The following is a 25069-nucleotide window of genomic DNA, read 5'->3' as shown; positions in this document are numbered from 1 at the left end:
CTTGGAGGCCTTCTAGTCCAACCCCCTGCTCCAGCGATGGTGCAGTATACACCATCACTATATACCAGTGATGGTGAACGATTCGTAAAAGAACATTCCTGTTTAACCATGGCATTTCAATGCGTGACCAATGGTGGTCACACATTGAGGATGACAAGGAGAAAGTTCAAATAATGTTTTTTCTGCATTCCGTCAAGAGTTTCCCAACTCCTTTCCTCGTGCGTAACCTGTTTGTCCTCTTAAGGAATGTAAAGATTGTGCATTGCCTGTTCCCACTGGGGAAATAGTGTGGGCTTTTTTAAATCTATGATTTTATGTTTTTTTTTCTTTAACAATGAGTGCTTAGTGAACAGAACATTGTCTAGATCAAGTTACTATATACAGAATGTTAATAACAACAACATTAATAATACTGTTTAGGTATACAAGGAGCTGAGGTGGCGCAGTGGTTAAATGCAGCACTGCAGGCTACTTCAGCTGACTGCAGTTCTGCAGTTCGGCTGTTCAAATCTCACCGGCTCAAGGTTGACTCAGCCTTCCATCCTTTCCGAGGTGGGTAAAATGAGGACCCGGATTGTTGTTGGGGGCGATATGCTGACTCTGTAAACCGCTTAGAGAGGGCTGAAAGCCCTATGAAGCGGTATATAAGTCTAACTGCTATTGCTATACACGATAGCAATTTTTCAACTTCTAAAACTTACACACACATTGTAGTTATATTATATTTTGTAGCTGTGTGCATGGTAGTATTTCCCTAATTTCTAATTTCTATCTCTCTCTTTTTTTTTTTAAACCCTAATACAAGAATTCCCATATTAAGGAGGAGTGGTAGAGGGGGAGGGGAAGTAGGGTAGAGGGGAATGATGGAGGGAGGATGGAAAGTTGGAGGGAGGGGCGAAAGAAAGGGTGTATGGAGGGTCGAAGAGGTACATTGGGTTTTTATTTTTTGGGGGTACTGCTGATAAGAGGAATGGCTGTGTTTATTGTTTAATGTTATATGGCCCCGGTTACGCACAGTATGTATGTGACTGTACGAAAATGAAAATGGAAAATAAAAACACATTTACACATGATGAAAAAAAAAAAAGAATTCCCATATTAAGTCGTATTCCGTATCATATTAAGTTGTATTCTGTATCTACCCATCATCTCTTACCCTTTACTTTTTAAGCATACGTAGTGGTAGTATTTCAACTTCTAAAGGTAAAGGTTCCCCTCGCACGTATGTGCTAGTCGTTCCCGACTCTAGGGGGTGGTGTTCATCTCCATTTCGAAGCCGAAGAGCCAGCGCTGTCCGAAGACGTCTCCGTGGTCATGTGGCCGGCATGACTCAACGCTGAAGGCGCATGGAACTCTGTTCCCTTCCCACCAAAGGTGGTTCCTATTTTTCCACTTGCATTTTTTACGTGCTTTCAAACAAATTACAAGGTCCGTGCTTTGAGACAAATAATGGGAGCTCACTCAGTTACGCAATGCTAGGGATTCGAACCGGCTGAACTGCCGACCTTTCTGATCAACAAGCTCAGCGTCTTAGCCATTAAGCCACCATGTCCCCTTGTGACAGTATACATCGTAACATTTTCCCAGTTTCTAGTTTCTAGCTCTGTTTTCTAATCTTTAGTAAGATAAATCCCATATTAAGAGGTATTCTGTATCTATCCATCATCTCTTCTTGCCCAACTTATTGACTTTTTGATCAATCTCCCATGCTCCTCCCTTGGGACCTTGTATCTTACATACTACAAACTTGCCACGATTAATGCCCGCCAGTGGTGGGTTTCAAATTTTTTTTGAACCTACTCTGTGGGTGTGGCCTGCAGGCCATGTGACCTGGTGGGTGTGGCTCGCAGGCCATGTGTTCTCTCTCTCTCTCTCTTTCCTTCCTTTTGTCTCTCTATCCCTTTTTCCTTTTTTTCTTTCATCTCTCTCACTTTTTCTTTCTTTTTTTCTTTTTTTCTTTATTTCTTTCTTCCTTTCTTTCTCTTTCTCTCTCTGTGTGAGTCTGTGTGTGTGTGTGTGTGTCAGTGGTGGGTTTCAAAAAAATTTGGAACCTCTTCTGTAGGTGTGGCCTGCTTTCCGGGTCCACTGGTGGAACCTCTTCTAACCGATTCGGTAGATTTGACGAACCGGTTCTACCGAACTGGTGCGAACTGGTAGGAACCCACCTCTGATGCCCGCTCAATAAAACAAAGGGATAGGAAGAGGGAGAAAAAAAGACACCTTCTTCAGAACTTCCCTGGTGACATCAAAATCCCCCCCAAAGGATTGACACTCAAGATCGATTTGAATAACCAGCACAAACCCGTTTCCACCCCCAGATACCCAAAATAAATCCGACGAACCACGCAGCCGAACCGTTGACTGGCCGGTTCCTGAGATGTCCTCAGCAACATACTACAAGATCAAACAATGTTGACGCCTCTTCAGGAATATCTGCTTGCTAAGCTCTGATTGTGCCCTCGGGGTGCAACTTTTGCCAAATTTGCTCAACAGCATCCTGTTATAGGACGAAATCTCCAAGCCAGATTTCAAAGAGGGTATTTTTTGGGGGGAGGGGGAGAAACGAGGATGGGGCACCTCAACTCCACCTTCTTCACCGAACTTCATGCGGTTTAGGTTTATTAAACTTGTATGCCGCCCTATTCCCAGTGGGACTCAGGGCGGCTAACAAACCAAGGGGAAGGGAACAATACAAGAACAAACAAGACGAGAAACAAATGACAAAGAACAGATTTAAAAACTCACAACAGTCGCAACAATTCGAGTGGGGCTGGGAACTCATCAGCCCCAGGCCTGCCGGAACAGCCAGGTCTTGGCTGCTTTGCGGAAAGCCTGAAGGGTGGTGAGGGTCCGAATCTCCACGGGGAGGTTGTTCCAGAGGGAGAAGATTGTCCTGTTATGGGACAACCACATGCCAGATTTCAAAGGTTTTTGGGGGGGCGGAAACGAGGATGGTGCACCACAACTCCACCTTCTTCATCAAACTTCATACAGTTGAGAAGATTGTCCTGTTATGGGACACCCTCCCTGCTAGATTTCAAAGAAGGTTTTTCTGGGGGAGAAAACAGGGATGGTGCACCTCAACTTCACCTTCTTCATCAAACTTCATACAGTTGAGAAGATTGTCCTGTTATGGGAGAACCTCCCTGCTAGATTTCAAAGAAGGTTTTTTTGGGGGCGGAAACGAGGATGGTGCACCTCAACTCCACCTTCCTGACCGAACTTGGTGTGGTTGAGAAGATTTGTCCCCTATTCAATGGTCACGGTTCCCCAGCAGCCAACGACAGCGAAGAACGTGTCAATCTGACAACATTAAAGGTGGGAATATTTGCATTCCACCTGAATGATTCAATGAAGATCATCACAGCCTTTTCAAAGAGGTCCCTCTGTTGCGATTTGGCAGCAGCTGGGTGTCCTTTCCCTCGATGGCAACTCAAGGAAACCAAAAGGGAACAGTTGCGTAGTTGTGTCTGGTTTCAAAATATAGCTTGCATCACATTTCATTCAGAATAGAAACCGAGAGCAAGCATTACCCCTTACTAGCACTGATGGTGTTACCTAGTTTGAGTAATGAAACGTCTGCAAGAAAACCATGAAGCTCAGAGATCACCAAGGATCCTTCAATCTTCCTTCCTTCCTTCCTTCCTTCCTTCCTTCCTTCCTTCCTTCCTTCCACCCCCTCCCATTCAACCTATTTTTTCCTTCCTTCCTTCTCTCCCTCCCTCCCATCCATTCAACCTATTTTCTCCTTCCTTCCTTCCCATCTTCCCATCCATTCAACCTATTTTCTCCTTCCTTCCTTCCCTCTCTCCCTCTCATCCACTCAACTTATTTTTTTCTTTCCTTCCTTCCTTCCTTCCTTCCTTCCTTTCTCCCTCCCATCCATTCAACCTATTTTCTCCTTCCTTCCTTCCCATCCTCCCATCCATTCAACCTATTTTTCTCCTTCCTTCCTTCCCTCCCTCTTCCCCTCCCTCCCATCCATTCAACCTATTTTCTCCTTCCTTCCCTCCCTCTTTCCCTCCCTCCCATCCATTCAACCTATTTTCTCCTTCCTTCCTTCCCTCCCTTCCCATCCAATTCAACCTATTTTCTCCTTCCTTCCTTCCCATCCATTCAACCTATTTTCTCCTTCCTTCCTTCCCATCCTCCTATCCATTCAACCTATTTTCTCCTTCCTTCCTTCCTTCCTTCCTTCCTTCCTTCCTTCCTTCCTTCCTTCCTTCCTTCCTTCCTTCCTTCCTTTCCTTCCTTCCTTTCCTTCCTTCTTTCCTCATTCTCCTTTAATAGTGTCCACACAGAGTTTCCCAGCTTTTTCTAACTCACCTTGCCCAGATGAAGTAACCTACTTGGGTAATGAAATGTCGGCCAGCCAATCATCAAGTTCAGGAAGCGTCATAAACTTTTCTAAGACTATACAGGTAGTCCTCACCCTACAAACATTCACCATTCAAAGTCTCAAGGACACTGAAAATGACTTATGACCTTTTTTCACACTTAACGACCGTTGTAGCATCCCCGTGGTCAACTTGGCAACAGACTCATATTTATGACGTTCAAAGCGTCCTGCGGTTGCGTGATCCCCTTTGGCAACCTTCTGACAAGCAAAAAAATCAACGGGGAAGCCCGATTCACTTAACGACCGTGTTGCTAATTTAACGACTACAGCGATTAACTTCTCAACAAGGAAGTTGAGAAGGAAGGAAGGAAGGTCGCAAAACGGGGCGAAGCTCACAAAGCTCATTTAACCAACTGCCTCGCTTAGCCACGGACACGTTGGGCTGCCTTGTGGTCATAAGTCGAGGACTTCCTGAACCTGCTGCTTGGCAAGCCTGAGAAGGGCGTTCAACGGCGCTTCGAGTTTGGCCGCTGCCTTCCGTGCTCTCCTTTCAACCTTCCTGTGTCAATAAATCTCAACTCGGCTGTTTGAACAATGATTAATAATAAACAGAGTTAAACAAGAGAGGAGAAAAGGGATGAATCAGGAGTCAAGATGGCCCGGATGGGATCCACCAGCTCAATTTCAGCCCCCTTTGCTAGCAGGTACTCCCCGACTTACAACACTTCGCTTCGTGACCAAAGTTTCAACGTCACCGGGGGGGGGGGGGAGTGAAAAGGTTTTTCGCACTTACGACAGCATCCACTGGGGGTCATGTGATCAAAACCGCTTGGCCGCTGGATCGCATTTATGACCGTTGCCAGGGTCATGTTGATCAGCTTAGAGAGCCACTGAGAAAAGTGACTTAGGAACGGGGTTTTTTCCCCCCCACACTTATGACCGATGCAGCATCTCCGTGGTCAAGTGATCAAAATTCTTGGCAACCGGCTCATCTTTATGACGCTTGAAGTGTCCCGGAGTTACGGGATTCCCCCTGGCAACTTGGCCTGGACCAGCAGACTGAGCTTGTGAATGGGAGATTTTTCTAACATTAATTTGCATCCGAGTAACTCTCCCCCTCCCTCCCTCCCTCCCTCCCTCCCTCCCTCCCTCCCTCCCTATCTATCTATCTATCTATCTATCTATCTATCTATCTATCTATCTATCATCTATCTATCATCTATCAATCTATCAATCAATCTATCTATCTATCTATCTATCTATCTATCTATCTATCTATCTATCTATCATCTATCTATCTATAGCAGTTAGACTTATATACCGCTTTATAGGGTTTTCAGCCCTCTCTAAGCGGTTTACAGAGTCAGCATATATCGCCCCCACAGTCTGGGTCCTCATTTCACCCACCTCGGAAGGATGGAAGGCTGAGTCAACCTTGAGCCAGTGAGATTTGAAGCACTGAACTGCAGATAACAGTCAGCTGAAGTGGCCTGCAGTGCTGCATTTAACCACTGCGCCACCTCGGCTCCTATATCTATATCTATATCTATATCTATCTATCTATCTATCTATCTATCTATCTATCTATCTATCTATCTACCTACCTACCTACCTACCTACCTACCTACCTACCTACCTACCTTTAATCCTCTCTTCCTCTCTATCTTATCTGTCTCTGCCTGCCTGCCTGCCTCTACATCTATATCTTATCCTCTCTTTTCTCTTCCTCTCTCTTTTATCTCTTTCCATCTCTGCATCTATATAACCCTCTCTCTTCTTCTCTATCTTCTCTATCCATCTATCTTCTCTATCCATCTATCTATCCATCCATCCATCCATCCATCCATCCATCCATCCATCCATCCATCCATCCATCTATCTCTATATTTAATCCTCTCTCTTCCTCTCTATCTGTCTGTTTGACTGCCTGCCTGTCTCTACATCTATATCGAATCCCCTCTTCTCTCTTCCTCTCTATTTTATCTCTCTTTCCATCTCTCCATCTATATAATCCTCTCTCTTCCTCTCTTCTTCTCTATCTTTCTGTCTATTATCTATCTATCTATCTATCATTTAATCCGCTCTCTTCCTCTCTTCCTCTCTTCTTCTCTATCTTTCTGTCTATTACCTATCTATTATCTATCTATCTATCTATCTATCTATCTATCTATCTAATCCTCTCTTCCTCTCTTCGTCTATTCTCTCTCTCTCTCTCTCTCTCTCTCTCTCTCTCTCTAATCTACCTATATCTATCTATAGCACCCATCCATCCTCTGTATCTAATCCTCTCTCTTCCTCTCTATTCTATCTCTCTCTCTATCTATCTCTACAGAACCCATCCATTCACCCATCCATCTCTATATCTAATCTCTCCCTCTCTCTCTCTATTCTTTAAATGTGATTTTTTTTGTGGGGGGCGGGGGAGAGACTTCTGAGGAAGAGCAGCTGGCTCCTTGGGAGAAAACTTTGCAGTGATAAATGGCCCATTAAGAAGAAAGTTGATGGGGTAGCGAGTGTAATTTACATAACAATTAAACCAGCCTGGTGTATCCAGCAAAGATGCTAACACAATGACTCTTCCCGGGAGATTTTGCCATTAAGATACTTTATGAACTGGGTTCTTGGGATGGGATTTGGGGGGGGGGGCACCGTTGCATTTTCTTCCTCTGAAAGTGTGAAAAGCGTCTGAAGACTGGAGGAGAGAATGACACGGGGGAAATTCTTCTTCTTTTGCGCTGACATACCCAAGCAGGCCATTATGTCCAAAAATATTAAGACATTTTTATTTTAAATCCTGCGGGAGCAGAAGAGACAACATGAAGGGGGCGGAAAGGTTGTGGGTCTGGGGCAGTCGCTAAGTAAGCAACCGTCGTAAATCAAGGACTACCTGTACACCAAAATGAACTGTGCCAGTCAATGGAAGGGAGATCCGAGTTGCGCAGTGATCCTCAATTTACAACATTTGCTTAGCAGCTGCTGAAAGTTACGGCGGCACTGAAACTAGCGACCGACGATCCTTTCTAGCACTTACGCAGTATCTGAGGATAGAATAGAATAGAATAACAGAGTTGGAAGGGACCTTGGAGGTCTTCTAGTCCAACCCCCTGCTTAGTTAGGAAACCCTACACCACTTCAGACAAATGGCTATCTAACATCTTAAAACTCCCAGTGTTGGAGCATTTATAACTTCTGGAGGCAAGTTCTTCCACTGGTTAATTGTTCTCACTGTCAGGAAATTTCTCCTCAGTTCTAAGTTGCTTCTCTCCTTGATTAGTTTCCTCCCATTGCTTCTTGTTCTACACTCAGGTGCCCTGGAGAATAGCTTGACTCCCTCTTCTTTGGGGCAACCCCTGAGATATTGGAAGACTGCTATCATGTCTCCGCTAGTCCTTCTTTTCATTAAACTAGACATGCCCAGTTCCTGCAACCGTTCTTCATATCTTTTAGCCTCCAATCCCCTAATCATCTTCGTTGCTCTTCTCTGCACTCTTTCTAGAATCTCAACATATTTTTTTGTATCGTGGGGACCAAAAGTGGATGCTGTATTCCAAGTGTGGCCTTACCAAGGCCTTATAAAGTAGCATTAACACTTAGCAATAGCAATAGCAGTTAGACTTATATACCGCTTCATAGGGCTTTCAGCCCTCTCTAAGCGGTTTACAGAGTCAGCATATTGCCCCCAATAACAATCCGGGTCCTCATTTCACCCACCTCGGAAGGATGGAAGGCTGAGTCAACCCTGAGCCGGTGAGATTAGAACAGCCGAACTGCAGAACTGCAGTCAGCTGAAGTAGCCTGCAGTGCTGCATTTAACCACTGCGCCACCTCGGTTCTACTTCACGTGGTCGTGATTCTATCCCAAAGTTGGAAGGCATTTGGTTTCGTGGAAAAGAGGGGAAAAAAATAGAATAGAGTAATAGAGTCGGAAGCAGTGGTGGGTTTCAAAAGTTTTTGGAACCTCTTCTGTAGGTGTGGCCTGCTTTCCGGGTCCACTGGTGGAACCTCTTCTAACCGGTTCGGTAGATTTGACGAACCGGTTGTACCGAATTGGTGCGAACCGGAAAGGAACCCATCTCTTCTCGGAAGGGACCTTGGAGGTCTTCAGCCCCCTGCTCAGGCAGGAAACCCCATACCATTTCAGACTAAAGGATTGTCCAGTCGCTTCTTAAAACCTGGAAAATATTCCTTCGTCCGAATTCCTGCAGGATTTCCACTTATCCCACTCGCTCTCCATTTGGCGGAGAGCGAGGAGGCTTAAAGGCCTGTGCTCCGTGGTGGAATCCACACTTAACAAAGCCCTTAACAATCCCCCCCCAAATCTTTTTTCAGAAAAAAAGAAAAAGAGAAAAATTTTCATTTGCACAGCTGATGCCTAAACGAAAGTGCTTTTTTTTTTTTGGCATCCGCTCTCTCCTTTTGCCACGCTTGACAAATTTTAATAAACATTTCCGTTTAAAAAACGATGGAGAGAGCCTTCCCCCCCCCCCTGGCTACATTGGCTCGCTGTTTATAGAAAACAGGACACCGGAGTCCCGTCCCCCCCCCCCCCCCCGTGAAAGGGGAGGAAGAGATTTGAAGGCTGCAAACTCCAAAACCACCTTTCACCTCGGGGGTATCTTTCTGTCTGGGAAATGGGTCTATGTTTGTTTGTTTTTAAATTCATAAACATTGTGAATACAGTGTATTGTCAGGCACATCATTTATAAAAAAGCAAAGAACGAACAAAAAGAAATATGAACACATATATGTGTTATAGAGCCAAGGTGGCGCAGTGGTTAAATGCAGCACTGCAGGCTACTGCTAGATCAGCAGGTCAGCGGTTCAAATCTCACCGGCTCAGGGTTGACTCAGCCTTCCATCCTTCCGAGGTGGGTAAAATGAGGACCCAGATTGTTGGGGGCAATATGCTGACTCTCTATAAACCGCTTAGAGAGGCCTGAAAGGCCTATGAAGCGGTATATAAGTCTACTGCTATTGCTATTGCTATTATGATTATATTATTCATTATATTATTAGTAGTAACATCATTATATTAATCAATGGAACAAATTGCCTCCAGAAGTTGTGAATGTTCCAACACTGGAAGTTTTTAAGATGTTGGATATCCATTTGTCTGAAGTGGTGAAGGGTTTCCTGCCTAAGCAAGGGGTTGGACTAGAAGATCTCCAAGGTCCCTTCCAACTCTTCTCTTCTCTGTCTAGTGTGATGGAAAGAAGGACCAGGGGTGACATGATAGCAGTGTTCCAATATCTCAGGGGTTGCCGCAAAGGACTCAAGCTATTCTCCAAGGCATCTGAGGGCAGGACAAGAAGCAATGGGTGGAAACTAATCAAGGAGAGAAGCAACTTAGAAGTAAGGAGAAATTTCCTGACAGTGAGAACAATGAATCAATGGAACAGAAGTTGCCTCCAGAAGTTGTGAATGCTCCAACACTGGAAGTTTTTAAAATAAGATTGGACACACATTTGTCTGAAGTGGTATAGGGTCTCCTGCCTGAGCAGGGGGATGGACTAGAAGACCCCCAAGATCACTTGCAACTCTTGTTATTCTAACTATGGTTTGTGAAAGAAAGCATAACACGCTTAATCAAAAACCACAACACTCTTTAATGTGATTTGTAAACAAAACCACTGTAGTTTGGTACATCGTTTTGAGTAGAACTGCTTAACATGAGGTTGATAAGAGAACTTTTGAGATACCAAGCTTAAAAATGAAGCCAGCAGGTTTAAAACAATGTGTAATAATGGTTTCTTTCTGTGTGAATCTAGCTATGATGCTTTGGAAGTGCAGGCTTAGGCGCAATGAGGAAGTCATGCTCTATTCAAGTAATTGTGGTTTAAAAAAAAGACACCGAGGTTATCAGATTTTGGATCTTAACTTATTGTGGAGCCTGCTTGCTCGTACCTACTATTTTTAATGCGAAAGACTTTCGGTTCCATTGAATGCAATTTCCCCCACTCAAATGAAGCATAGAAACAAAACAGAATTAAAAGCCACAACACCCCTCATAGAGATGGTTTATCTCCTTGCTTTGAGCATCTCTACCTAGAGACGGTCCTCTCGCCAAGCATCAAAGTTGCTCGTATGACACTGAGCCGCAATTTTTGTAAAATTCATAACACCGATTAGAGAGGAGCATGGAAATTGGGACCAAGGTTATTATCTATGGGACTGGCGCTTGCCACGCACATCCACCCGACCCACTAGAGCGGGGAGGCAAGGAACGTTGTGGGTCCCGTCCCCTAAGGACAGCGATCAGCAACTCGTGGCTCTGGAGGCGCATGTGGCTCCTTCATCCCTCTGCTGCGGCTCCCTGTCACTCAAAATATGCGTCACAACCGCCAATGTGAGACCCCCCCTCTGGCATGTGATTTATTGAGCTTTTTGACTACACCATGGATAAATCCAAGAAAAATTTCAGATGAAAACAGAACGTGTAATTCAACTACATATGCTAGTTCTGTGGCTGCTCAGGAAATAGTCAGGCATGGGAAAGGTTTTCATGGCTCCCGGTGTTTTTTCTGTGGGTAATGCGTCCAGGTGGCTCTTTGAGTGTTTAAGGTTGCCGAGCCCTGCCTAAGGAGATACATCTGATGGGACCTAGAAGAAGGACCTCCTCCATGGTGGCTCCCTCCCTTTGGAACATCATCCCATCATTTTTGGCATCCGCTCTCTCCTTTTGCCACGCTTGACAAATTTTAATAAACATTTCCGTTTAAAAACGATGGAGAGAGCCTTCCCCCCCCCCCCCGGCTACATTGGCTCGCTGTTTATAGAAAACAGGACACCGGAGTTCCCCCCCCCCCCCCCGTGAAAGGGGAGGAAGAGATTTGAAGGCTGCAAACTCCAAAACCACCTTTCACCTCGGGCGTATCTTTCTGTCTGGAAAATGGGTCCATGTTTGTCTTTTTAAAATTCATAAACATTGTGAATACAGTGTATTGTCAGGGCCTATCATTTACAAAAGAGCAAAGAACGAACAAAAAGAAATATGAACACATATATGTGTTATGATTGTATTATTCATTATATTATTAGTAGTAACATCATTATATTAATCAATGGAACAAATTGCCTCCAGAAGTTGTGAATGTTCCAACACATCCACCCGACCCACTAGAGCGGGGAGGCAAGGAACGTTGTGGGTCCCGTCCCCTAAGGACAGCGATCAGCAAATTAGACTGCCCCCCCCCTTTGACAATCTTCCGGAAGCCCCCGAAGACATGATTTGGCCAGCGAGCCTCAGAGGGGGGAGGGAGAACCCAAAGTGTGAAGAAATGCCTTGTTTAATTGTGTGCTATCACCGTGGTGGGTGAGTTATTATTTATTATCGCTTTTTATTTTTTATATTAAAGTGGCCAAGACGCTGAGCTGGCCGATCAGAAAGGTCGGCAGTTTGGCGGTTCGAATCCCTAGAGCTGCGTAACGGAGTGAGCTCCCGTGACTTGTCCCAGCTTCTGCCAACCTAGCAGTTGGAAAGCAGGTAAAAAATGCAAGTAGAAAAATAGGCGCCACCTTTGGTGGGACGGGAACAGCGTTCCGTGCTCCTTCGGTGTTGAGTCATGCCGGCCACCTGACCACGGAGACGTCTTCGGACAGCGCTGGCTCTTCGGCTTTGAAACGGAGATGAACACCGCCCCCTAGAGTTGGGAACGACTGAAACATATGTGCGAGGGGAACCTTTACCTTTTGCATGTTGTGTTTTTACTGTTTGTAAGCCGACGGAGTCGCTGTGAGCGAGTAGGTGGCTGTATCAATACTCCACATAAACAAAAGAAAACGAGTTTTTCAAGACACCGTAACATCACTCTGTACCCCCCTCCTTTCGGACCTGACCTCGGTCTGCTGCAAATGTCTGCGGCTTCCAACCCACAAAAGCTTGCTGTTAAGATTTGTGTGTGTGTGTGTGTGTTGTTAAGCAAGAAATCACCCGTCTTCATCTTGATTTGCTGCACAAAAAATGCCCGTGGCCTCCATCTCAAGACGGCTCGCTTTTCAGACCTCTGTGGTCAAAATCTTGCAGCGAGCAAACTTAATATAAACTTCGGGGGGTCAAACATCACAGCAGCTCGACGTTGTGCGAAACGAACAACCTGCGGAGGACTCTCGCCCTCTCTGCACACTCCGCCTGAGGAAACGAGCCCGTTTCCATGTCTGAACGGTTCTCGGGGAGGGGTGGGGGGATAAGAATTTCAGATTAACGAAGAAGATTCGAGACACCAATTTCTGTGTCTTCCTCTTGCCGTTTCTTCTCTTCTTTCCTGTTCTCGAGGAAACCACTCACCGTAAGAGTTGCTTTCGCTACAGGGCTTTGGACCAATTTCTCACTTTGTTATTTTGTGTGTGTGTGCGTGTGTTTGCTCTGCACATTTACAAAAACGTACAGAACACACACACACACACACACAGGGACGACAACACAGCTGTGAAACCCGAATCCTATCCACCGAGATTTATGTTGCTGTGAAATCGAAACCCAGCAGTGCTGTTTAAGGCGTATTTCCCGACACGCACAGCAGAAGGAGAGAATATAGAAACGCCACCAGCTCCTTCACTCCAGAGATATTTTTTCTCTCAGCGGAAGGATAACAACTCAATCAGAGAGAGAGAGAGAGAGAGAGAGGGAGAGAGAAAAAAGAAGACTTAAAGTGCATTTCCTTTAAAAAAAACAAAACACAACAACAACCGACAACATGGAAAGCCCAAGCTAATAATTAAGCTCTTGTACCAGGATGATTAAATGTCTCCTTAGAGCGCATTTCTGGAGCTGATCTACCCTTTGATATCTGCTCTCTGCAGGCGTGGAGATAATTGGCGAGATTTCTTCAACAACAAAGCAGGGACTTTTAAATATTTTCAAATACAGGTCGTTCTTGACTTAAAATTGGAAACTGGGATTCCCCTTGCTAAGCAAGGCCGTTCGGTTCAGCCAGCCAGCCGTGACTGATTTTTTTTGTGGCCTTTTTTTAGTGAGGTGGTTAAGCGAATCGCCGGTTGTTAAGCGAATCAGAGGGTCGTTAAGCAAATCTGGTTTCCTCCCTTGTTGTTGGCAGCCAGCTGGGGAGATCCCAAACGGCCATCAGGCGACCAAGGATGCGGCAACATTTGAATCGCGTGACCGGGGGCGGGGGGGGGGGGGATGCTGTGATGGTTGTAAGTGTGAGGACTGATTGTCCTTTTTTTTTTCAAGGCAGTTGTTAAGTTTGAACAGTCCGTAAATGAATGGGTTGCAAATCATGGAGTATCTCTCTTAATTTTTCCAAAAGTGTTTATTTGTAATAATAATGATAGTAATAATAATAAAAATAATGGTTAACAACAGGTACATTAAAGAAAGAAACAGAGTCACTAATCCTGGCTGCGCAAGAACAAGCTATCCGCACAAATGCCATTAAGGCCAAAATCGAAAAATCCTCTGATGATGCCAAATGCAGACTTTGCAAAGAAGCTGATGAAACTGTTGATCACATACTCAGCTGCTGTAAAAAAATCGCGCAAACTGATTATAAACTGCGGCACAATTCAGTAGCACAAATGATCCATTGGAATTTGTGCAAAAATTATAATATTAAAACAGCAACAAACTGGTGGGAACATCAGCCTGAAAAACTCACCAAAAATCAGATGGTCAAGATCTTGTGGGATTTCCGTATACAAACGGACAAAATACTGGCGCATAATACACCAGACATCACACTGGTTGAGAAAAATAAGGTCACAATCATAGACATCGCAATACCAGGGGATAGCAGGGTCGCCGAGAAGGAACAGGAAAAAATCGCAAAATTCCAGGACTTAAAAATCGAAATTCAACGACTATGGCACAAACCACCAGTGGTAATTCCAGTGGTAATTGGCACACTGGGTGCTATTCCAAAAGCACTGGAATTACATTTAAAACAGTTAAAAATTGACAAAATCACCATCAGTCAAATGCAAAAAGCCGCACTGCTTGGATCTGCACGCATATTACGAAAATACGTTACGACGTCCTAGGCCCCTAGATCTAATTGCAAACCCTAATTTAAAGGTAAAGGTTCCCCTTGCACATGAGTGCCAATCGTTCCTGACTCTAGGGGGCGGTTCTCATCTCCGTTTCAAAGCCAAAGAGCCAGCGCTGTCCGAAGACGTCTCCTTGGTCATGTGGCCGGCATGACTCAACGCCGAAGGCGCACGGCACGCAGTTCCCTTCCCACCAAAGGTGGCTCCTATTTTTCTACTTGCATTTTTTAAGCTGCTTTCAAACTGCTAGGTTGGCAGAAGCTGGGACAAGTCACGGGAGCTCACTCTGTTACACAGCGCTAGGGATTCGAACCGCCGAACTTTCTGATCGACAAGCTCAGCGTCTTAGCCAGTGAGCCACCGCTTATTTGAGCCCTGGTAAATACAGGTATGCCTCAACTTACAACAGATCATTTACATCACAGTGTCACTGGGGAAAAAAACATCCTACAACCCGATTTTCACAGTTACGACCTCTGTAGCATCCCCGTGACCAAAATTCAGAGGCTTGGCAACTGGCATGGACTTAGGACGGTTGCAATGTATCCCGGGGTCACGCGTGATCCTCTTTGGTGACCTTCCAACAAACAAAGTCAATGGGGAAGCCAGATTCACTTAACGGCCGAGTTACTGACTTCAACTGCAGGGATTCACTTAAGAACCGTGGCTAGAAAAATCGTAAAATGGGCCAAAACTCTCCCTTAACAAATGTCTCACTTAACAACAGAAAGTGTGGGCCCAATTGTTGGCCGTAAGTCAAGGACTACCTATACAGTATGTATTTTGCCTTTGAGAAGGAAACCTTGTTTTCAATTCTTTTACCCTTGCTGGCAGTGTCTATTTATAAAACTTCTCTCCATATTCGGTCCCCGGCGGTAGAAACACTAACACAAAACGGACAAATATTTCAGCTGCTTTCTTTCTTTCTTTCTTTCTTTCTTTCTTTCTTTCTTTCTTTCTTTCTTTCTTTCTTTCTTTCTTTCTTTCTTTCTTTCTTTTTCTCTTTCTTTCTTCCTTCCTTCCTTCTTTCTTTCTTTCTCTCTCTCTCTCTCTCTCTCCTTTTCTTTCTCTCTCTCTCTCTCTCTCTCTCTCTTCTCTGCCAAAAATCCCCTGTAAAACGTCTGCGGAATGGCATTTTAAACACAGGCATATGCAGGAAAATATACCATGGAACTATAATAGGCATGTGGAATTTCCTTTCCTGCAGGGGTTTCCCCTCCCCCAGGAATTTGTGACCAGAAAAAATATACACACACACACATCATATATATGTGTAGGAAGGGTTTTGCAAGCAAAATAAATAAATAAATAACAATCCAGAAGTAATCACATCCATGTGCTCGGCCAGATCTAAACAATTTAAAAAGTTTTGCCTTGAAAGGAAAACGTGCCACAGGTTTTTGAAGGCCTGGCTGCGAGCAAGCACTGAACACACAAGGGGAACCGGATCTGTTTACCTGCGAGAAAACACAGGGCAAATTCCATTTAAGGGGAGGGGGGGGGAAGAAAAAAAAAAGAAAGAAAGAAAGAAAGAAGAAGGGATAGGAAACATTGCATCATCGGCTTTACAAAACTGGAAAGGGAGGAGTCTGGGTTTTATTTACCCTGAACATAAACAGCCGCCGAGAAAGCCAATTCCCCCACACCCTCCCTTCGGCAGAAATTATCCACAGCCGACAAATCAGGAAATCAAATAAAAGCTTAGCATTGCTTTTTTAAAACATTTTTTAAATGTTTGCCAGTGAAAATAAAAGGCGTTGCTTTTTAAAATTCCCTTGCAACTTAAAAATAAGACAAAAGGCATTGCTTTTTAAAATTTCTTTGCAACTTAAAATAAAAGGCATTGCTTTTTTTTAAAAAAAAATTCCTTGCCAATTAAAATGAAAGGGATAAGTTTTTTAAAAATTTTCTTTGCAACTTATAATAAGGCAAAAGGCACTGCTTTTTTTAAAAAAAAATCTTTGCAACTTAAAATAAGATAGAAGGCACTGCTTTTAAAAAAAAATTCTTTGCCAATTAAAATGAAAGGGATAAGTTTTTTAAATTTTTTCTTGGCATATTAAAATAATAAAAAAGGCAGGGCTTCCCAAACTTTTCCCCTTCGTGACGGAAACTTATCAAAAAGCCCCTTACACTTTTCGTGTCCCTGTTGTGATGGATGATGGGTTTCAGGAGAGGAGGAAAAAATAACACTTTTTTCCCAATATTGCATAATTTATCCAGGTGTGGAAAACACAGTTACAAGCATTTGGAAGGGGAACGCTGTTGCTTGGGAACTTTTAAAAAACCAATCAATTATGCAAAGACAAGTTGGCGTTCCCAGCCTCTTAATTTGGCACCCGTTGCAACTTTAGCAGAGAGAGAGAGAGGGGGGAAGTTAATTGAGGGGGCACGGACGCCAAAGCAGGAAGGGGGAAAAAAAGTCAGCCATGTTTTATACAAGGAGAAATTAATTGCGCTGATAAGAGTCCCAGATTATTATTATTATTATTTTTGCTGGAACAAAAAACATTTCCAAGCTCAGATTGCCTTGGGGGGGGGAGCAGGGGGGAAGCAAGGAGACAGGGACGGGACACCAAATACTTAAACGCAAGAAAACATCTTGCATGTGTTATGCAACTTTCTTTATTTAAAAAAATAAAATAAAAACAGAGCAGAAATTCATTTGGAAGCTGGTGGCAGAAAGCCAATCAGACTGTAGGTTTCACGTCTGAAAAAGTGCCATTTTTTTCTTTTTTTTGGCCTATTCTTTTCCCATGTTTATTTGTTTTTACCATAAATGTATTTTTTTTTCCACAAGTGTGTTATGTTTTGTGTATTACTTTGTTGCTTGTATGTACACGGAGACCTTCTGTACCGGAAACAAATTCCTCGTGTGTCCCAGTCACGCCTAGCCAATAAAAAAAATATTCCATTTTATCTATTTACCAATTTTCTACACTGTGTGAATTTAACTCACCTTCCGCCTGTTCCCTCCACCTTTATTTAAATATTTTATTTTATATGCTTAACCAATTTCTATATATATATATATATTTCTATATTTTAACACATCTGCCTAAGAGGCAATAGAGCACAGGTTCGATTCCCAATATGGGTATAGCTAGCTGATGAGAGCTAAATAACTTGAAATAGATCTATACTAGTCTCCCTTTATTTATTTATCAGCATAAAATATTATATATATTTTATATATATATATATTTGTGTTTTTATTTGTGCATATAACAAAAGGCAACAGTAAAAATATTGGGTTTCTGTCGTGATGGACTCTTGTGACGAGCCGATTGACAGATGTTGGAAGCAGTTAGCTTCCTCCCATAATTGGGGCTTACCAGGGGTTGTGACACTAATATATATATATATATATATATATATATATATATATATATATATATATATATATACACATACATATACATACATACATACATACATACATACATACATACATACATACATACATAATATCACACTTCAATGCCTATTCTTTCCATGCTTATTTTTTTACCATAAATGTATTTTTTTTACAAGTGTGTTTGTTTCTATTTATTACTTTGTTGCTTGTCTGCACACTGGGAGCTTCGGCACCAGAGACAATATTCCTTGTGTGTCCAAACACAGCTAGCCAATAAAGAATATTCTATTCTATTCTTTTTTAATCTATTTATCAAATTATTTACATTTCCCACTGCAGTCGGGCGCATCTAAATAATCTTCTGCCTATTCTGTCCATATTTATTTTTATTTTATACATTTAGCAAATGTTCGTACTGCTCATCACACTTCTACGTATCTGGGCCCTCTTTTCCCCTGTTCTTTCCGTGTTTATTTTGGTTATTTATTTGGCAAATTTCTCCATTTCTCCATCTGCCCCACCACACTGCTGTCTAGGCCATCTTCTGCTGACTCTTTCCGTGTTTGTTTTTATTTTATTTAGCAGATTTTTTATATTGCCTATCAGACTGGAGCATAGCACAGTCTGGGCGATGTAACAATAAATCCGAGTTGCAAAAATGATGCAAACTGCAAGGAGGAATGAATTTACCTTACAAACCAAAGGGGAAGGTTTCATCCGCTGCTCCAGACAACTCCAAGGTAAGGCTAAAATGTGGACCCATTATTGGGAAGACGCAGCCGGCCCAAACCCCTGTTTCATTGCTACTTTGCAAAAATAGCAATCATCCCTTGGAAAATTATGTTAGGAGGCAGAGAGTTTAGAAGACCCTTGGGGATCACTTCTTCCTTTCTCCGTTTCCAAAGCACATGTTTGTGACACACATAAACACATGCACACCCTCTCCAGGTTTCCCTGAAACAGAGTTTGAAACCACATTGAGCCACCGTGGCACACAACATGGAGGCTACAACTACCCCCATTTCCTCGAAAATAAGACCTCTCCAGATAATAAGTCCAATCGGGCTTTTGAACGCATGCGCTAAATTAAGCCCTCCCCCCAAAATATTGAAACACAGCAGCAGCCATGAAGCAACCATGCTCACCGCCTCCTGCCCCTCAAAAATAGTAAGACCTCCCCGAAAATAAGGCCCTGTCTTATTTACGGGGAAACACGGTATCAGTAACTTTTAATGATACCCAAAAGGAAGTCAACAGGCTGGGCTTCCACATTTCCCCAAACCATAGTTTGTTTAAGGCTTAGTCTGTCAACTCACCCCTCACTGGATAGCGTACCCATCCGTGCTGAGCCATAAACCATGGTTTGCCAATGACCAAGCCAAGGAGGGCTCAATTTTCTGCAGGCACTCATGGGAATGGAGGTGTTTATCTCTGTTAGTACCTTAAGGAGCAAATACTGCATCCGTTACACGGTTGATTCACCCTGAATTGGTCAAGATTTCCCACCCCCCAAAATGTCACTTTTATCTGCCCAAAATGCACGTATGGGATCCAGCTGTTTGCTCCTCATCAGGCTGGGACAACATTCTTTTTCCCCATTCCTACAAACCAAAATCCCTCAAGGAGTTTCCAAACATGGATTGTTTTAGCAGAAAACTCTCTGTTTTTTAAAAAAATTATATTTAACTAGCTGGGTACCTGTGCTTCGCGACGAAACCATGTGATCGGGCTATGCAGGAGAAATTGGCTCAGTGCTGGTCGGTGATTGAAACACATAAGGGAATATCGTTCCTTCCGCCTTGAGTCTGGAAGCAGTTCCACAGGTGGAAGGCGTAGGCATTTTGGTGAGGTACCAACATTTAGTACCGTAAGACGTCTGCCAGTTTGAACTGAGGTAACGGAATGTGAGGCAACTGGCAGTTGGAACAGAGTTCTTTTCAGGTGGGGAGGGGGAGTAGAATGTCTAACTCCTTAGCATCAGAGCATGTTAATATAAGGCAACTGGCAGTTGGAACAGAGTTCTGTTCAGGTGGGGAGGGGGAGTAGAGCTGCTTAGCATCAGAGCATGTTAATTACTGTGTAAGAAATTCTAATGATCTGATGGTCATTTTGAAAAATCCTTTCTTAGCAAGTACCCAGAAGCCAAGAGGAACATAACGTGCCAAATTTCAAGTTTGTAGGTTTTACGGTTCTGGAGATTTCGTGATGATACGTGAGCGGCATTTCGCTTTTATGTATACAGATTACCATCGAAGAGGCTGCTGTTTGGACCACAGAAGCACAAGCGGTCGTCTTTATCGTTGTACAAGATCTCCTACCCGTCCATTTTTCCTCTCTTTCAATCAGAAAAAAAACTCAAAGTAAATAAAACGCTTGCTTACAAACCTGGGCCACTTTTTTACACAATTATTCCCCATCCTGAGATCCCTGGATGGCTTTTGTCAACAAAAAACCCCTTCCCTTTCTCACCCCATTGGTGTTTTAATTTACCAGGCAGAAGAAGTTGTGTTCACACACCTTGTTCTGATTCAGGCAGCTTCGTTCCTCTTGGTTTGTTGCCCAAACCGCACCAGGTTGGGTTCATGCAACAGGCAAAAGTATTCCCCCCCACCCCCGGACAGGAAAGCATTGGGAGAATTTCCCCCTTATCTTCATCACCTCATCTTCGTCATTCCTCATCACCTGCCCTTTTCAGGAATGCTCTTTGTGCTTTTTAAAAAGTCCCTTTTTTACCCCATTTCCATAGCCTAAGGACAAGGACTGGGTTCTTTTTTTCTTTCTTTCTTTCTTTCTTTCTTTCTTTCTTTCTTTTTCTTTCTCTCTCTCTTTCCTTCCTCCTTTCTTTTTCTTTCTTTCTTTCTCTCTCTGTGTGTGTCTCGTTCCTTGTTTTTTCTTTCTCTTTCTCTCTCTTTCCCCCCCTCTCTCTTTCTCTCTCTCTCCTTCCTTCTTGTTTTCTTTCTTTCTTTTTCTTTCTTTCTCTCTTTCCTTCCTTCTTTCTCTCTTTCCTTCCTTCTTTCTTTCTCTCTCTGTCTCGCTCTTTCCTTCCTCCCTTCTTTCTTTCTCTCTCTCTCTGTGTCTCTCTTTCCTTGTTTTTTCTTTCTTTCTTTCTCTTTCTCTCTTTCCCCCCTCTCTCTTTTCTCTCCCTCTCCCTCCCTCTCTCTTTCCTTCATTTTCTTTTTCTTTCTCTCTTTCCTTCCTTCTTTCTCTCTCTTTCTTTCCTTCTTTCTTTCTCTTTCTGACACTCTCTTTCCTTCCTTCCTTTCTTTCTTTCTCTCTCTCTCTTTCTGTCTCTCTTTCCTTCCTTGTTTTTTCTTTCTCTTTCTCTCTCTCTCTTTCCCTCTCTCTCTCTCTCTCTCTTTTCCTCTCCCTCTTCCTTCCTCTCTCTTTCTCTCCCTCTCTCTGTTTGCATTTATCTCTACGCCAGAGTTTCCGAACTCTGGCAGCTTTTAAGAGGGGCGAACTTCAACTCCCAGAATTCCCCAGCCGACGCATGAGAGGACGGAAGAGCAGAGCCAAATGTTTGAAATCCATTTTCTGCCCTAACGAAGGGCCCCTTCTTTTATTATCCGAAGGATTCCACTTCCAGGCCCAAACTTTCCAGAATAACAACTCCAATTTTACACATTGTTTTGATGGGCTTTCTGTTTCCTTTAGAAGGAACATCAACATTCACGCTAAAAGCAAACTGTTAGGGCAATAAAATGCCTGCAAGAAAACAAGCAAGATCAGAGAGCACCAAGGACCTCTCATTTTAACCCCGAGTTGCAAATATCCTCCTTTATTAGCATTCTGTTTCCCCCCCTCCCTTTCTTAAAATTGAAAATATATTTTTCCCCCTCGCTTGCTTGGAATTCCTCCTGGACTGCTAAAGTTGAGGCATCTCGTTCTTACAATCGTCACTTTAAATACTTCCCCTCCTTCGTTTATTAGTTCCCCTATTACACGGTCATAATTAGCTAGCTCTCGGGACCACCCACTCCAAATCTCTTTGAAATTCCGGTTGGTCTACTTCGAAATACCCAAATGCTTTTCATTGAGATTCAGATTTAGCAGACTAAAAACAGCTCATTCCCGAAACCAAGTTACCTTTTGCTTTAAGAACAGAGGGAGTGTCCAACCTTGGGAACTTTAAAACCTGTGGACTTCAACCCCCAGAATTCTCCAGCCAGCCATTGTTGGCTGACTGGGGAATTCTGGGAGTTGAAGTCCACAGGTCTTAACATCGCCAAGATTGCACACCTCTTGTTTAGAAAACAAATATTGTCTCATCCTTCTGGCTTTCAAAGGTGCTTTAATCAAAGAACGTGCAATTTTAAGACTAGTGGACTTCAACTCCCAGAATTCCCCAGCCAGCAATTCTGGGAGTTGGAGATCCACAAGTCTTACAAGTTGCCAAGATTGGACGCTCCTTGTCTAGAAAATAAACCTGGTTTAGCGTGAAGCACTTTCGAAACCATTTTAGAAACATGAACAGCAGCAAAAAAATATCCAAGATTGCTCCACAAGGAAAGTTTTGCACGAGGCGATCGAAATATCAACAAAGGATTCTTTTCCGACATGTGCCGTTGTGTTTCGTTGTGTTTTCTTGTCCTTTGTCTAATCTCCCTGGGAGGACCGTAGTTGCGAAGGTACTGGATTAAAAGCAGGGGGGAAAAAAACCCTTAACACCCCCCCCCCCCTCTCTCAGCCCTAACAAAACGCTGATCCGGAAAACCGAGGCAAACCACTTCCGACAACTTTGCCAAGAAAACTTATACGGAGCGGGGGCCCAAAAGACTTTTAACAACAGAACAAGCAAAACGCCACACGCTTTGCGTTATTTTTTTCACAACCAGGGTGGGCCTGCCTGGGATGGCGAAACCACAGAAGAGAGAAAGGGAAACAAGACAACTTGGATTCTGTATTATAACCTGACTTTAAAGCACTCACAATTCACACATTCTTGTAGAGCCTGGTTAGCATTCAGCTATCAAGGATTCCCCCCACCCCCTATCCCCCATTGTGGAAACACCACTGGTTGCCTTCACACCTCTCACAAAAGCGGAATTGTGGGTTTGTTTACTTTTTGGCTGGGCTGGCTGTTTATTCATTAAGCTGCTTAGCTCCCTGCCCAGTTTCCAGGTTCACCCCCAATCTGGGACATTTTTCCGCACTGCTACTTTCAGATGGTCAAGAGGGACTCGTGTCTTTTGCCTAAGGCCCCCAAAAGCAGGATTTTCACCTGGAGGGAGGTGGATTTGTCTGGACTCCCCAACTTCCTCCTCTTTTTCTAAATGGGCCTGAGATTGTGGGGTGCAGGAAGAAGAAAATGTGGGGTGCTGGGCTCATCTGGATGGCCTTCCCAGCTTTTGATTTACCCTGATAATTAATTAAGCAATGACTGGTAGGAGGAATGACCCAAGAAAAGGCAGAGTTCCCATGATGATGATGATGGAGAGTTTGGGGGGGGGGGGTTTCTTCAGCCCTTCAAAGCTCCCCCATTCCTCAAAAATGCATCCTAATTTCTCCCCTTTTTCTAAGCTGGTTCCTAGGCCAGGAAACCTTGGGGGGGGGGGGGCACCCACCCCACAGAAAAAGCCAGAGCAGATTCCTTCTGACAACCTGCCACTGAATGGAGCTTGTTAGGTGAATCTATCCTCCAGGCCCTTCCACGGTTCAAGTCTTTGCATTCCCCCACTTTTTTTGGGGGGGGAGGGCACACAGCTCCCTCTGTGTCCTTAAGCAGGGGTGGGTGGGGGGCAGTGGATTGTATGAAACCGCAGTCCCCAAATCCCAGCATTTTACAGAAGTCTCTTGAGTGAAGAATAACTTTCGGGGTGGGGTGGGGGGAAACTCAAAACACTGCCACCACCGTCTCCCCCCTGCAAGGTAGGCCTGTCTTTCCTGGCCAAACACCTCCCCACCCCCAAGTGAACCGTGGTCCCCTTCCTTGAGAGGGGGCAACCTCTTTTCAGAGGCTCTCCCCCAAAGGACCTTTTCCTGGATGGCAGATTCTCCTCTTTTCCAGCTAGTCTTGCAAATACCCTTTCCCACGACCTTGGCCCATCCACCCCTTTGCAAACTCTGACACGCGTTTGGGAAGGGGGGGGGCTCCCCTCGTTCTCCCCTCCGAAACCACGACTGTCCCGTGCGCGCAAAAGAGCGCTTGTCAACAAACCCTCCGGCTCCTGCCCCGACACGTGTCGGCCCCTCTCCCTCCCCCAGGAGCTGGGGTTCCCCTCCCTCCCCTTGGAACCGCCCACCCCCCGCGCCTCCTCCTCCTCCTCCTGTCCCCCCTCCCCACTCTGTGCTCCTAGCTGAATCTCCAACCCGGCCCGTGGCGGGCGCCACCCTGACCATCATCCCCAATCAGCTCTCTCCCCCCCCCGGCCCTTGGGCACTTACTGCGGGGGCAGCTGGAGGGGCGTCCCTCCCCGCCGCTGGAAGGCCCCGTCAACGAAGACGCCGTTCTTGCCGAGGCAACGGAGGAAGAAGTGCGGGGCGCGGAAGGCCAGCTCCAGGTGCCGGCGGGAGATGAAGCTGGAGTGGCCCATGTGCACGTCCACCGCGCCCTGCGAGGAGTTGCGCCCGATGCTCACCGCCGCCTGGCGCATCAGGAACTCGAAGTCGCGGCCCTGCAGCCGGGCCAGCGGCGCCCCGCCGGAGGTGGCGGACGAGGAAGGAGCCGCGGGGACCAGCGGCAGCAGCAGCGGCGGAGGCAGCGGCTGGGGCGCGGCGGGGCTGCAGGGCGCCGAGCGCAGCGCCACCAAGGCTCCTCCGGCCCCGCCGCCGCCGCCGCCGCGCCCGTCCTCGCCGACTTCAGCCATGTTCCCCGCCAGCCAGCGTGCGAGCCAGCCAGCCGACTCCCCCGCCGGCCTCCGGGGCGGAGCCGCGGCCGTGCGGGGAGCCGCCCCGCTGCCGTTGTAGCCGCCGCCGCCGCTGCTGATGCGCCCTGCTTTGGAGAGGCTGGCGGGGGGGGGGCGTTGCGTTGCGCACGGGCTGGCGGGGAGGGGGCGGCTTGGGGGCGGGGGCCGATGGGGGGGTCGGCTAGAGGAGGGGTCGGCCCAGCTGGCACGCGCCTCCGCGGACCCCTCCCCCGCGCGTGGAGGAGCGGGCTGGTGCTTGGAAAGGGCTGGAGCTTGGAGAGGGGTGGCGCTTGGAGAGGGGTGGTCCCGGTTGGGTGCGGGGAGGGGAGGAGGGTTGGGCAGGGGGTAGGTGGATGGGTGTGTTTGCGGGTCGTGTGTGCGTGCGTGTGACCCGGGAGGAGGGTGCAGCGGGTGGGGGTGGTTAGGATGGGGGGGGGGAGGGAAGGGACCGCGTGGCCGGGCAAAACAAACACGATGGGGCTGGGCAGGGCTGCCCCCCCGCCCGACGCCCCTCCGGAGGGAAGC

At 45.4% G+C, this 25069-nt stretch overlaps 1 protein-coding gene across 1 annotated transcript in view; it reads right to left on the bottom strand.

Annotated features, from left to right (window-relative positions):
• FOXK1 (forkhead box K1) overlaps positions 1 to 24621 on the bottom strand; it is a 59357-nt gene extending 34736 nt beyond the window's left edge. The window contains exon 1 of the mRNA XM_087728966.1: positions 24084 to 24621. Coding sequence (XP_087585092.1) covers positions 24084 to 24505 — 422 coding nt within the window. The 5' untranslated portion in view covers positions 24506 to 24621. The remainder of the gene's footprint in view (positions 1 to 24083) is intronic.
• Between the last annotated feature and the right edge of the window lie 448 nt (positions 24622 to 25069).

The sequence above is a fragment of the Thamnophis sirtalis genome, unplaced genomic scaffold (assembly GCF_051295495.1).
Source record: "Thamnophis sirtalis isolate CommonGarterSnake01/CBP01778 unplaced genomic scaffold, rThaSir2_p1.2 scaffold_14, whole genome shotgun sequence".
Taxonomy (NCBI): domain Eukaryota; kingdom Metazoa; phylum Chordata; class Lepidosauria; order Squamata; family Natricidae; genus Thamnophis; species Thamnophis sirtalis.
The sequence above is the reverse complement of the archived record's forward strand: the minus strand, read 5'-3'. Positions and strand labels throughout refer to the sequence as shown.